At 31.6% G+C, this 14985-nt stretch overlaps 1 protein-coding gene across 5 annotated transcripts in view; it reads left to right on the top strand.

Moving 5' to 3' along the window:
* Positions 1 to 14985, top strand: part of PLCB4 (phospholipase C beta 4) — a 477498-nt gene that overhangs the window by 354494 nt on the left and 108019 nt on the right. For all 5 annotated transcript variants that reach the window (XM_051975941.1, XM_051975940.1, XM_051975939.1 and 2 more), the window contains 5 exons: positions 3119 to 3198; positions 4480 to 4533; positions 11636 to 11717; positions 12883 to 12983; positions 13638 to 13695. In XM_051975941.1, the coding sequence (XP_051831901.1) occupies positions 3119 to 3198; positions 4480 to 4533; positions 11636 to 11717; positions 12883 to 12983; positions 13638 to 13695 (375 nt within the window). The remainder of the gene's footprint in view (positions 1 to 3118; positions 3199 to 4479; positions 4534 to 11635; positions 11718 to 12882; positions 12984 to 13637; positions 13696 to 14985) is intronic.

Genomic DNA, 14985 nt, shown 5'->3' with positions numbered 1-14985 from the left:
ATTTATTTGACAAGAGTTGAGGATGTGTGCTACAATAAAGATGAATTGAAGAAATTATGATAGCCATGATAAGATTAAAATCCATATAACATGATCTAAACAAAAGAGAACTTCACCAACAGGACATCTGATTTTCTTGTTCTAGGTTCTTTTCATTGGTTCTGATACAATCTACTTGCTGATCAACCTTAAGTCACTTTTCTGGGCCACAGTTTCATCAACTAAGGATAGGGGCTGGTATATGACTTCATTTTTGCATATGCAATGTTTGGCAGGGGCACATTGCATACAGTAGGCATTTAACAAATATTTGTTTAACTATATTTATAAGACAAAAAGGTTAAATCAGATCAATAAGACCCTATATTTCAGAATAATGATGTTCATCTTGTTATATGCTTCTCAACCACAAAGTACAGGAGATATGATTGAATTAAAAGATCTCTAAAACCTCTTCCAGATATAGAAGTTCTAAGGTTCTCTAGCCACTTTATGTCAAAATAAATTGAATTTCATAGGTACAATTCATAGAATAGTTAGAAAAGTTTTTTGAGAGGAAAAATGAGGAAAGTTAGCTGTTTTCAAATTTTTGAAAAGCTGCCCTGTAAAAGAAAGAATTAGATTTATTCTGTTTGGCACCAGAAGGGCAGAACTAAAAGCAATAGCTGTCAGCTTTAAAGAGGTAAATTTGGCTTAAATATTGGAAACATTTTTACCAACAATTCAAGCTATCCAAAAGCAGGATGGGATGCTTTGGGAGGGAATGGGTTCCCCCTTGTGGGTAGTTTTAGAACAAAATCTGGAAATCATTTCTCAGTTGTGTTCTCAGTTATTATGTAAGGATAATTCTTTTTTATTTAGATTGGAATATATATAGAATATATATTCCACTGGAATGTATGACCACTAAGGTCCTCTGACCACTATAGTACTGTGATTATAGAATTTTTTAAAAGTACATTCAGAACCTAGCTCCTTTGTCATTTGAGTGTTAACTAACGTTTTGTTGTTATTTTGTTCCATCATTTTCAGTCATGTCTGAGTCTATGTCATGCCATTTGAGGTTTTCTTGGCAAAAATACTGGAATGGTTTGCCATGTCCTTCTCTAGTTCATTTTATAGATGAGGAAATTGAGGCCAGTGGGATTAAATGATTTGCCCAGGGTCACACAGTAAGTATCTGAGGTCAGATTTAAACTCAGGGAGATGAGTTTTCCTGACTCAAAACCTGACATCTACCCACTGCATCATCTACCTGCTTGTGATATAAGAGGCTAAATTACAAGGAATAGAAAAAATAAGTGAATGAGTCCAAAACTTGGAATATTAGAAAAAGAAGTTAGCAGATTTATTTATTTTAGTTTGGGAAGCCATAATACACCTTTAAATTAAGAAAAAAATACTTTTCTTTTACTACTACAGATTATGTAGGCTTTTTATATCAAATGTAGAGAAGCTTCATGGATTTGTGGTTAGTGAAGTCAATAAGGGAGTATTCGCTGTTCTCAAGTAAAGTGTTTTTCATATTGAATTTGACATAGGAAGTGAAGTCTGATGATAAACACCTTGAGGCTGTGTTGCCTTTTGTTTATTTCTTCTATCTCATAATCCAAACAACTATGCATGATTTGTTCAGACTCTTCATCCTGTTTAGCACGAGTGTTTCTCTGTCGACACACCATGACTTTTGAGTTCTCATTTAAGATTCTCAAGGTGTTCCTGATGTAGGAACTTTAAAAAGTACATTTATAAGTACACTTATAAAAGTGTATTTATACAGTTTTATAAATGTAATCAGAGGAAAAATAGTTCCTGCATGTACCTTGTCTTCCCTCAAAATTCTTCTGGTAGTAAAATGTTGAAAAGAAAAAGAAAGAAAGGGGAAAGAGAGAGAGAAAGAAAGAAAGAGGGGAGAGAAGAGAGAGAAAGGAGAGAAAAAAGAGACAGAGACAGAGACAAAGACACAGAGAAAGAGACAGACAGAGAGAGAGAGAGAGAGAGAGAGAGAGAAGAGGAGGGAGGAGGGAGGAAGGAAGAAACAGTACTTTGCTATATGATTGCTTCACCTCCTCATTCATGGTTTTTCCAATAACTCTCTTAGGATCTAAGAAATCTTAGTTATAAATGCACAAATAATTTATATTTTTCAAGTTATAAGAGATTAAAAATTTTTCCCCTTGTTTAAGAAGAATAATGACCATTCATACTAAGTACCATTGAAAACGATCTCCATGGGCTTGGGCCATGATCTACTTTACTCTATAAATCATATATCCATTTGACTAAATAACATTTTAGTAAGGGTTATATTCTTTCCCCAGGCTCACATGTGTGGCTTCCTTTGACGTCAATAGGAGCCATGTGAATAAGCCTAAAGGCAAATGTTGGCCTTGGCTTCTGGATTGGCACTTACTAGTATAATGATCTACATAGATCAAAATCCCTTTAAGGCCATACATAACCTTTCCACTATTTTCTTTGTAAATCTCTGAGGTAATGGCTAACCTGCTGCTGAAGTCTAAATCCTTATACAAAAAATATATAAGGATTCACTATTAACTCCTAAGCATCCTCATGATCAGTGGAAAATTTTTTTATTTTAGGGCTCTCCTGGGAAAGAAAGGCAGATAGACTATGCAGCAGATAGCTAGATTAGGATGAAATCTCCTAACAAAGTTAGTCTGCCTCCTTATTTCAAGAAATCATTCATTTTCTAAACTGGGAATACTTAAATATGCCATCACTTATTGTATAATATTGTTTAGAAATTACTAAGATTGCCAGCAGCTAAAGAAAGAAAGAAGGGCTTGTATTTATTCAAATTGTAAAAAGAGGAGCTAATAAATCTATCAAAGAGCAGCTTTCCATTGTTGCCAGCCTGCTGTTTAATGATACTACAGATGCCACATTTATCTGGCTAGAAAGAATAAAAACCATAACCTCTGTTTATTAAAGAATAAAATATGAAAGTAAAAAATTTAAAAAAAGTTGGAGCAAGGGATTGCAGAATTGTTATTTAATTTCCGAAAAGTAGATAAAAATCTATTAGGAATCATAAAATTGCTTAATTTTTTTCCTCTTGGATTCCTTTATTAAGTTCATTTTCTTTTTCTTCCAGCAATGGTTCGAAGGGTTAAGAGCAATCATACATAATTTTAGAGCTAACAACGTTAGTCCAATGACATGCCTGAAGAAACAGTGAGTACTTTACTCTGTTTTTTTTTTTAAAAATTGAGAGTTTTATTTATCATATACATGTGTTGTGTATATATGTGTGTGTGTGTGTGTATGTAAACATATATTGAAAGATCAACTGACAGAGACAGAGAGATAAGAGAGAGAGAGAGAGAGAGAGAGAGAGAGAGAGAGAGAGAGAGATTGAAAGATGCATCTACTTTTGGTTGTCATCAAATAAATGATCCAAGTTAGAAATAGTTTATTTCTAACCTAAGTCCTGTTCTCCTTCTCTATTCAGATCTAAACCATGGAAGTGGAGTTAAAGTGGTTTTATTTTAGCATTAAAAGATCATGTTTTCACATAAACTTTTTTTGCATAGCCCAAGCACTTCTATGCAGCCTTGAGAAGGGTCAATGTTCAGTGGCTAGAGAACAGCTAGAAAGTTCACTTGTCCAGAATTTTCTACTTGCAAATAATGAGAAATAGGAGCCTGGAAAAATAAAAACTATCAGAATCCACATTGCTAGCACCTCCTTGTTTGACAAGGAATGAGTAAGACCAGTCTCTTGACGCTTTGCTCTATCACTATTGCTTCCCTGCTAATTCTCAATCTTATGTCACCCTCTTCCTTCCACTTTATTCATAAGCTGCCAAGCTGAGTAAAGTTTCTCATTACAGAAAATCAAAGATGCTATTCCATTCTGACAATGGCATATGACAGAGATTTGCAGCCATCTTAGCTAGCAGAACTAGGAAACTTTATAAAGTCAATTTAATGCTAGAGCTTAACTTCTCAATTGTAGCAATGATCTTCATTGGTATGATAAAATAAAAAACTCCAAGAAAATGACAAACTACTTACCAGACGCTAATGATAAATGTTGTTTAATAGAAGTGATAAATTTTCCAATTAATTTAAGATGCAGTTTTAATTTTTCAATTTCAAAGTATAGGTATTTATTTGAATAAGCATTAAATTATTTATAGTTTATTTTTCATAATAACACAAGATTAAATATATTAAGATTTTGTGCAGCAAGATAACTGTATAAATATGTATACATGTCTTGTATTTAACATATATTTTAACATATTTAACATGTATTAGGCTACCCGGGGAGAGGGTAGGGGGAAGGAGAGGAAAATTTGGAACAAAAGGTTTTGCAAGGGTCAATGTTGAAAAATTACCTGTGCATATGTTTTGTAAATAAAAAGCTTTAATAAAAAATATGTATATATATTAAGATTAATTCCCCCCTAAAAACAACTACAACACAATTAAATTTTTTTCTGGATTTCAGCTGGATGAAATTGGCATTTATGACAAACACAAATGGTAAAATTCCAGTTAGGAGGTAAGTAAATAATTTATGAATATCATGTATCTTACTATGTAACTATTGTTAATCAGAGAGAAGGCACTATGTCAATACTTTTAAAATTGATTTATCTAAAATAATAATTGAATATTCATTTAAATAACTACCTCATAATATATTCAGTTTCTTAAAAATGAGTTATCACAAAAAATTCTTAAGAAGATCTACTCTGCTCTTTTTTCTAGAATTTTATCTTCAGTCTAGAATGGACAAAATTAAAACTTTAATGAAATAAGGAACATGGAAAAATTTAGTTTCATTTCAAACTTCAAAGAACTAATTGTAATAGGACTTAGACTTTTTTTCTTTAACTCTTCAAAACAACGAAGAAACAATAACTATAATTCTAGGAATGCCCCTATTTAATTTCAGAGAGGATCAATGCCAGAAGGTCTGAAGACAATTTCTTCCATTATGGCAATTCATGAATGTCACCTACTAAAGCAGAGAAAGGTGTCATTTTACACAGGTGTACAATGTATTTTAAAAGGGAAATAGAAGATCATTTGAGAATTTTAATATAATAATGTAGTATGAAAGCTAGTTCATGTTACTAAACTACTTGAAAGTAAAAACATGGGAAGAATGTTAATGTAATTCTTATACATTTAATTTTTTTTAAATTAAAGGTTTGTCCTTTAATTTAGTGATCCTATTGTCATGTATATACCTCAAGGAAGTGAAAGATGTTGAGTAATGTATCATATGTATTTATATATAATATATTAGACTATATCATTAAATGATAGTATAAAATAGATGGATTTCACAGGTGCTTATTTAAACTAGGGTAATTTAAAGAATTAGGATAGAATGGGCATGCATATAGTTTCACTTTTTTTTCTAGCAAATTAGAGCAATTCAAAGGCATCTCCATTTATATAAAAACTTCTTATGAAAATCCATTCTATTCTTCTTTCAAGAGTGTTCAGACTAAAATCGAAGAGTAAAGTACAAACTAATAAAATAAGTTTCATTATATCCCATATCCCATAGGAATTTATTGCTATTTATGTATATTGGCAAGGACTTTCCTTACATCAGTAGTATGATATCTCCAATAATTATACCATTTCCATGACTATCATAACCCAGTAAAAAGTGGGAAGAGTGAGAAGATACTGTTTCCTCTTTTAGTCATATTAAGTATATTTCCTATAATCTCTTGTTGTTAATTACTACCTATACACTTGATGTATTTATGTATAAAGGCCCCTCCAAAATTCAGGGACTTTTTGAACTTGCATATGGCATGGGCTTTTTTATTCAGTGCAAGCTGAGAAAGCCACAGCTAGTTTTTTTGAGAATAATATGGATATTAAATTTTATTACAAACATGTATTGAGATGCATCAAAACACTTACCTTGAAAATTGTTTTATATGTTTAATAGCCTTTTACTTTTTCCACAGTGAACAGATATGTAAATTTTAAGATTTTAAAACTATTACTCTTTGTTCTATTTGCTATCAGAAAGTTCATCAGTAAAAATTGGGCCAGCTCTAGAATTTTCCTCCCAGTAAGTTACCTTGAAGTATCATATTATTTGAGAACACTGTGAGAATATTGTGTGGGTTTCATGGGTAAGAGTTAATTCTAGAATTTGAAATAAAAATTTTCTCTAGAATGGGGTTGTCCTGGACCCAAACAATTTTATATCTACCAATTTGTTTTTAAAAATAAATTAAGAAAAAAGATGTTCAGATGATTCAGATCAGAACTACTCCTAGCATCCAAGCTTAAAGTCAACTCCATACCTCCACTATTACTTTTAAACTCATTATAGAGAAAAAATATAAATACTCCTCACCTGATGAATTTTTTAAAAGATCAAAATGCTATTAAATCTAGTTCTTTCAATGAAATGAAAATAGATTTTCCTGTGTTCCTTATTTCATTAGTTTGTACTTTACTCTTCAATTTTAGTCTGAACATTCTTGAAAGAAGAATAGAATGGATTTTCATAAGAAGTTTTTATATAAATGGAGATGGTTTTGAATTGCTCTAATTTGCTAGAGAAAAAAGTGAAACTATATGCGTGCCCATTCTATCCTAATTCTTAAAATTACCCTAGTTTAAATAAGCACCTGTGAAGTCCATCTATTTTATACTATCATTTAATGATATAGTCTAATACACACACACACACACACACACACACACATATATATGTGTGTATATATATATATATATATATACATATATATATATATATATATACACATACATATGATACATTACTCAACATCTTTGACTTCCTTGAGGTATATGCATGACAATAGGATCACTAAATTAAAGGACAAATCTTTAATTTAAAAAAAATTAAATGTATAAGAATTACATTAACATTCTTCTCATGTTTTTACTTTCAAGTAGTTTAGTAACATGAACTAGCTTTCATACTACATTATTATATTAAAATTCTCAAATGATCTTCTATTTCCCTTTTAAAATACATTGTATACCCATGTAAAATGATACCTTTCTCTGCCTTAGTAGGTGATATAGGGGCATTCCTAGAATTATAGTTATTGAATCTCTTGCTGAGCTATACTAAAGTCTTTTTAGTTCAGATGTTCGTACTTATATTCCACTTGTAGAACTCCAGATTACCTCCAAATCACATTGAAGCTTTAGGTAGGAGTGATACAGGATGGATTTACAATAGAGAATGATTTTAGTGAAGAAATTAAATGAAAAAGGAAAGTTAGGGAAAGTGCAAAGAAAGGGATACTATTTCAGTGCTTTTTAAAACTTCTTTCAAGTTCTCATCTGCAATAAATTCCTTCCTTGACAAATGTGCCTTAACAATTTTCTATTCTACTTAATTTGTAAGTGAATGTTTTATGCCTAGTTTAAAAGTTTTTTTTTTAAACCTCATATTTAATGATTTTTTTGAGAACACTTTAGGTAATCTCTATTTTATTCAAAATAATTTGTTCATTTGACTTAAGGCAGTATAATTGTTTAGTATATCCAAGCATCCTGGATCTATTATGAAATACACAGTTCATTTTTTATTTAAAAGTCAATATTGAAATAGTTGTCTAAATTTTGGAGGGGAAAATTATATTGCAAAGTTCAGAAATGCAACTTGATCAACATTATGCACTTACTAAATGTATACAGCTTCTAAAACAAGGCTTGTTTCTAGGGCATGAACAAAAGTGAAATGAATAGGTTATGATTAGGACACTTCCTAAACTACTATAGTTTCATTGACAACAAATATCGTACTCATTTTCATGGCTGTACAGGGTCTAGAGACTTTTGTGATTTATGCCTTTTTTCTGGGCTATTCCCATTCAAAATCATTATTATTTTTTTAAAGGAAATAACTAAGGTATTTTGGCATCTACAACAGACTTTTGTAATCTTGGCTCATGGATTTTGATGAACTGTTCATGCCAATATTAACAGGTGCTTGACATAGGACATCTGTTCTTTGGGGGTGGAGAAAAGGGGCAGGAGAAAAGAGTTTATTAGAGTTGATGGAGGATTTTTACAAAGCCAGAAATGGTGGATGGATCTTCCGGTGTGCAATCTGCCAAGAGCTTGGTGGAAATTTTAGTGAATTCTATAATAGATATGAAAAGCAAATACTTTTAAAATTTTCATTTCAGTTATAACATAACATAGCATCAATTTTCAAGATCTTTAAGTGGAAATATTAATATGGTTTACATAATTTTTACAAGAGAGCTGATACTCAGAATCATGATATTGATTAAGGATAGCTACACACTAGTGGCACTACCACATTATTTAGAAGGTCAAGGGAGTGACAAATTAAGGAATATTTAAATCTTGTTTCTCATTTATCTTTTAGGTCTTTACTTAGAAGACATAAATGTTTTATATTCTACTTTTTCAGTCACTGTCTCTCTGGGTCTCTGTCTTTGGCTATGTCTTTGTTTCTATTTCTCTGCAACACAAATTCATAGTACTTCTTGGTACTTTTTATCTCTACTTGCCTTCTATCTTCACTCTTTACCTCTACCTTTCCCAGTCTACATAAGCTAAATTTGAGAAAGAGTGAGAGCCAGGAGCGGAGGAATAGGTTGAGGAATGTAGCACAATTAACAATCCTGCCATTTGCCTCTAGTTCTTTTCCATTTGAATTACCTTAGGGACAACCTAACAAAAAAGATGGCAGAGTAGAGCATACTTGTTGCCAAAGCTGAAGAAGTGCCTTGTTAGCCTCTTTCCAAGCAGAGCTGGTTTTATAGTGTTGCCTTTTAGATTATATTGATATCCTATGGCTCCATAAAAACTAATGCCATATTTCTACAAACATGATGTGTGATATCTATCCTACTAAAGGGTAAACTCAATAAAGTGAGAATAGATTAGTTTCCCTTTTGTATTTATCCCTACCACCTAGACATCTAATATCTTAATAAATGCCTATTGACTGAAGAGATGATGTTTAATCAATTAGACAAAGGCAGCATATTCAGCATTTTCTCAGTTTAGTTATAAAATCTAGGATTTAAGATTTGATGGTTAGTGTCCAATCATAGAAGGTGTTAAGATTCCCTAATCAAGGCAGTATCTTACAATGAAAAATATGAAAAATAGGAGTTGGGGTCAAAGTTCCAGATTCCAATTCTAAATCTTCGACTTGCCAGCCGTGTGACTTTGGACAAATCATGATCTCTTTGGGATTCAGTTTACTCAACCATGAAATGAAAACATTGAAGTTAGATGGATGGTCTCAACAATCCCTTCCTAATCTAAATATGAGATCCTGTGCTGGTGGGAGGATCCCAAAATTCTTTTTAGTAACTAAAAGACATATGTTAAATATTTGGAAATCTATATAAATTTAATTTTGCCACAACTAACTGAATTTAAAGACATATCCACTAGTTAGAGAAGAATTTGAGGAATTTTGGAATTTTGGCAACATCCCATCTAGAAATATGTTCTAGTACCTAAGTTCTTTTTATCATAAAAGTATGCCATTAGTGAGACTTGCTCTGATCCATAAATGAGAGCAAACTGCTATAATCTTCCCACTGATTTATTAATCTTCATGGACAATAATTTCTATCTACTTTAAAATATTAAAATTAACCTCTTGGGAAATCTTTGGAGCCCATTGGAAAGAGGAAAGCGTTGTATGAATGCTGAATAAATCTACCCAATGCCTACTTCTCCCCATCTATTTTGGCAAATCAGTGTTAGTAACAGGCTGTTAATGCTTAAATAGGAATTTGCCATCTTCTCAGCATGAATGTCTGAGCTTTATGAAAGGGTGGGAAGTTGGTAGAAGTCATTAAAAATCCTTTCATACTCAGATAGAAGATATTTCCATGGCTTAGATGTGAAGCCTACTGTTCTCAGAGAAATTGTTGATAGACATGAAAAGGAAACTTGAAAAGTTAACAAGCTCTTGATGGATAATCTGAAGTACATAATCTTATAATTAGTTAATAAAAAAACCATTGAGCTATCCAGGCAGTATTGGCAGCAGAGCGCAATATTCAGTGTCTGAAATTGTCATACTGAATTCATTTTAAGTTTCAATCAAAGAATTTGCAATATTTGCTTCTTACATATTTGCCACCCATCAGGAAATTTATATACTATATTAACTCATAAAGTTTTCTCTTCATCTACATTAGTCACTAGAGTTAAGAATATGCAGTGATTTTACTCATATAAAATTTGCCCATGGTGAGGAAGCTGTAGCAAAGTGTGATTGAACAGTTAATACCAGATTACTAGATGAGCCAATCCTATACAAAATGTCTTGGTAGAGAAACAAGTGATATTTTATAATTGTCTAGTTGTTGTTGAATGGAAAAGCACTTAATAGCATAATATCCTTTCTCTGCTAACATAATAAAACTAGGCTATGCCTCGTGTTATTACATTCCACAGGGCTTCACAATTTTATATGTAAGTTCAATGAGTTAGCAATGATATTTCCTACCTTTCATTGTACTCGATAATGTTACTCCACAAATGTTTATTAAGCTCTTTCTATAGGTGTCCTAATCTACATTAAATACCAATTCAAATCAGCATTTTTTTTTACTTTTATTTATTTTTAGATGACATTTTTTAAAAATTTTGAGTTTTACACCTCTCCCACTCACAAACATACTTTTTAAAGTGATATTGGCTTTCTTCCTGTTCCTCAAACTTTACACTCCATTTCTCAGCACTGGGTATTTTCACTAGCTGCCCCCCATACTTCTCTCCCTCCTCATATCTTTACCTCCTGACTTTTCTGGTTTCATTCAAATCTCAACTAAAATCCTGCCTTTTACTGGAAGACTCTCCTAATTCTCTGTAATTCTAGTGCCTTCCCTCTGTTAATATTCTTCTATTTGCCCTGCATATAATTTGTTTCTACATAATTTGTTTGCATATTGTCTCCCTTATTAGACTGTGAGCTCTTTGAAAGCAAGAATTTTATTTTCATTCCTAGCACTTAGCATGGTGTCTGGCATATAGTAGATATTAAATCAGTATTTATTGACTAACTCTTTATCTTTTTCCTCCCAATATCTCCACTCATCCTTTAAAAACAGAAAAAACAAAAACAAAAACAATCATTTTAATCAACATTTATTGACCCACCTTCAAGATACTGTGGTATACCCTGGGAGATACAAAGCAAAACAAAGCAAAGGAAAGAGTCCTTAGAGATCACATAAAATTCATTCTCATTTTGCAATAAGAAAGCTCAGCCTGAGAGAGATAAAATATTTGTGCAAGATGAAATAGGTAGTTTGTAGCAGAATCAGTGATGAAAGTAACTTTTAGAGGTCAAACAACTTTTTTAGTTTAGTTTTGGTTCTTCCTTGTTTTTCTTCTTGTTTTTTTACCTTCTACAAGAAAGAACATTTCTATTTCCTTACCTGTAAAGTTGGCATAATAATGCTTGTTCTATCTACATTATAGGGTTGTTATACTTAAAACATTATGTAAATATCAGTTATTTGTGGTTGTTGTTGTTACTATTAAGTATGTTGACTAAGTGAAAATGGTTGGGCTTGTTTGGCAAGTAAAAAATGCCAATATGTGAAAGTAACAGTATTTCTTTTTTTTTTCTCCTTCTGTAGTATTACTAGAACCTTTGCATCAGGTAAAACAGAAAAGGTGATTTTTCAAGCCCTTAAGGAGTTAGGTCTTCCCAGTGGAAAGGTATTTATCAAGTTATTTTAATAATGTATTACTAAGTAACTCTTTTTTAAAAATATTTTCAAATTATTTAATTATTTTAGCCATAAAATTATGTCATGAATTAAATCAGTTTTGCCAGACACCTCACTTTGCAAGTACCCTTTTTCCCATGGGAATTGATTAGTTTACTTTTTGGCACACTTTAATGGGTTTAACAAAAATATTTTAAAATTTACAGATAACTTTTTGATCATTTTTGTTCTCTTAGACACAAGAATTAAGTTTAAAATATCTTTTTGACTTAGAAAAGCCATTTTGGCTACAAAATATAATCAAGTTTAATGGAAAGATTAAGTAAACACTTGTATTTTAAAAGCAAATTTAGCCCAATAGAGTTTTATAGAATCCCAGCTATTATAGATATTGCAAAATTAACAAGTGTCTTAGGCCATAAGATTTTTTCCACAAAAACCTTTTCTGTTTCTCTTTGTTACTTTTCACATAGAGAATCAAGCTTTTATTATTGTTGATGATAGAGAATGAATGTCAGTGTTACTACTTAAGCAAATCTTGCTCAAAATTAAATAGAGAAAAATAAAGATTTTTTTTTCATAAAGTGCCTTCTCTTGGTTTTATAAAACTGTCAAAAGAAAAAAAAGTTGTGGCTTCAATTTGCCTTTTTAAATTTTTTTTCACCTATAAAGAAACATTGGCTTACACAGCCAGGAAGACTGGTTAGGGAACAATAGTTTCTCCCAACTCTTTCATGTTTCTTTCAGTGCATTTGAGAAAGTTCCAACAGATGCCTGGAGTTACATATCAGAGTATATGGCAAAGAAAAAGGCCTAGTAGGAACAGCTAGGTGGCGGAGTGGATAGAGCACCAGCCCTGAAGTCAGAAGGACCTGAGTTCAAATATGATCTCAGACACTTAATACTTCCTGGCTGTGTGACCCTGGGAGGGGAAAAAAAGAAAAGAAAAAGATATAGCCACCTATGTTCTATCAGATTAGCTCCCACACCATGTAAAATCACTGCTGAGATGCACTTGTTGGTTCTACCAGTTGGGTTGTGGCCAGTCATAATCAACATGCCTTGAGACTCTAGTGGCAGCAGTTCATTGTCTCTATTACACCTCATTGAGAAATTACTGCTGAATGAATAACCCACCTTCCATTTCTTTCCAGAATGATGAAATTGAGCCTGCAGCATTTACTTATGAAAAGTTTTATGAACTAACACAAAAAATTTGTCCTCGGACTGACATCGAGGACCTCTTTAGGAAAATGTAAGTTCTTTTTTATACAAAGTGACTCTTAAGCTGTATCATTCTCATTTTAGGTTTTTCTCACATGTTAGGAATGTTTTTCATCAACATTTCAGTGCATTATGAATAGAGTATCCAGCCATGCCTGTTACTCCATATCCTAAATTAGCAGGCAAGGTCAGAGTTATGTTTCCTACTCTTAATTTATCAATGTAAAAGTTTACTCCATATTTTCAAGAAACTTTTACATAAGTTAAAGGAAGCACCTGGAACTTTTTTTCTTGCATTGGCTTTACTAACTCCCTGTAATTTTAACCTGCTCTTTTAGGTTATTAACACATTTTGTAAACTAACTAGATTAAGTATGGAGTCTTATTATGTTATTGGAAAGTTCATTCATTCAGATATCTAAAGTGGATGACTTACATGTTGTTTTCGAATTACCAGCTTTTAAATAATTACTAGGGAAAAAGAATAGTAAAAGTCTTGACTATGGTGTTCATGGTTGGGGTGTGGGGGGTGCAGTCCTTACAAAGGGTTTTTGGCCTTTAAAAGAATGTACAACTACTTAGAAAATAGGCTTAGAAAGTATCATCAACAAATGTCAACATGTAAATCGTACCTACTATAGCATCATATACAGAAACTTACTTTTTCTAATAAATTTCTTTTCAGCAATGGAGACAAAACTGATTATTTAACGGTAGACCAATTAGTGAGCTTTCTAAATGAAGTAAGCTTTTTCATACATTAACTACCATAAAGTCTGTCTGCAGTGGCTTGCTTCTTCCAGTTTCTTCATTGCATGCATCATGCCATCATTGGCTTTGCTTCTGACCTGCTGATCTTTCCATTATGGCATCCTCCAGGTGCAAAAATCAGCTGCAACTCTATGTGTTCTTGTGCTTTATGTATGTTGGCTTTGCCACTTGCTTTTTGCTGATTACTTGCTGTGGTGTGTAACTATTGTGTCTATGAATTTTTATAATATTATATTAATTTAATTAAACATGTTGGTGTTCAGTTGTCAGATATATTAAAATGTATTGAATTGTTTTATATTGATCTTTTTAATTAGCTAGAGAATGATTAGTTTATGGCACTGTAGTTTGATTCTCCATTGCTAATTTTTTCTCACTAGTGATGCATGCATTAGCGATCTTTTTTTTTTTTTTTTTTTAGTAGATTGCATGTAAGGATATATAGAGTAGAATGAAATATTTTTATAACAAACTTAAAGAATCACTAGATTTCCTAACTGTTATTGTAGTGAAAAGGCTAATTGAATTTTAGGTGTGTTTCTTATTTTTACATTTTTCTAATCTAATTTTTAGTCAGATTCACTTAATAAAGTTTTAACTCAATTTATTTGATAACAGGAAAGGAATTATACAAGCAATTACATGGTCCAATTTTTATATCAGATAGATTTTATTTTCATATCCTTCACACTTCTGAAAGCCTATCTTATCAAAACCACCTAGAAGTTTTACTATCATGAAAATAATTAGAACAATGCATTTGCTGGTTTAAAAGTGATATTATGTAACATATATACATGTATGTATGTATGTATATATGTATATATGTGTAAATATGTATTTTTCATCACCATAAGAAACATAACGATCAATTCAGTGCCAGGTACATAGCAGATGTTTGATAAGTTATAATAAAAAAGAGATAAGAAATAAATTAGATAAATTATTAATGCTAAACATCTCATTGCCACTCCCCTTTCTTCTTTTCACCAAAAATTTTCAGTACCTTCATATTTTATTTATATTTATGTCTTAGGAATTTTTAATCAAGTCTTGATTACATGCAAAATAAAAGGAAAATACTGTTTAAATTCACTTAATATAATTTAATATTTATTTATTTCATTTGAAATTTTTTTGAGTTGTTATGTGCTCCATTCTTTCTTAGTGATGCATATGCTATGCTTATAATCTTTACCCAGGTATTATCCACATTCTTATATTGTAAATAATAGAAAAATAGATTGCTTGGAATGTTTTTC

The sequence above is a fragment of the Antechinus flavipes genome, chromosome 2 (assembly GCF_016432865.1).
Source record: "Antechinus flavipes isolate AdamAnt ecotype Samford, QLD, Australia chromosome 2, AdamAnt_v2, whole genome shotgun sequence".
Taxonomy (NCBI): domain Eukaryota; kingdom Metazoa; phylum Chordata; class Mammalia; order Dasyuromorphia; family Dasyuridae; genus Antechinus; species Antechinus flavipes.
This window is presented reverse-complemented; position numbering and strand designations above follow the sequence as displayed.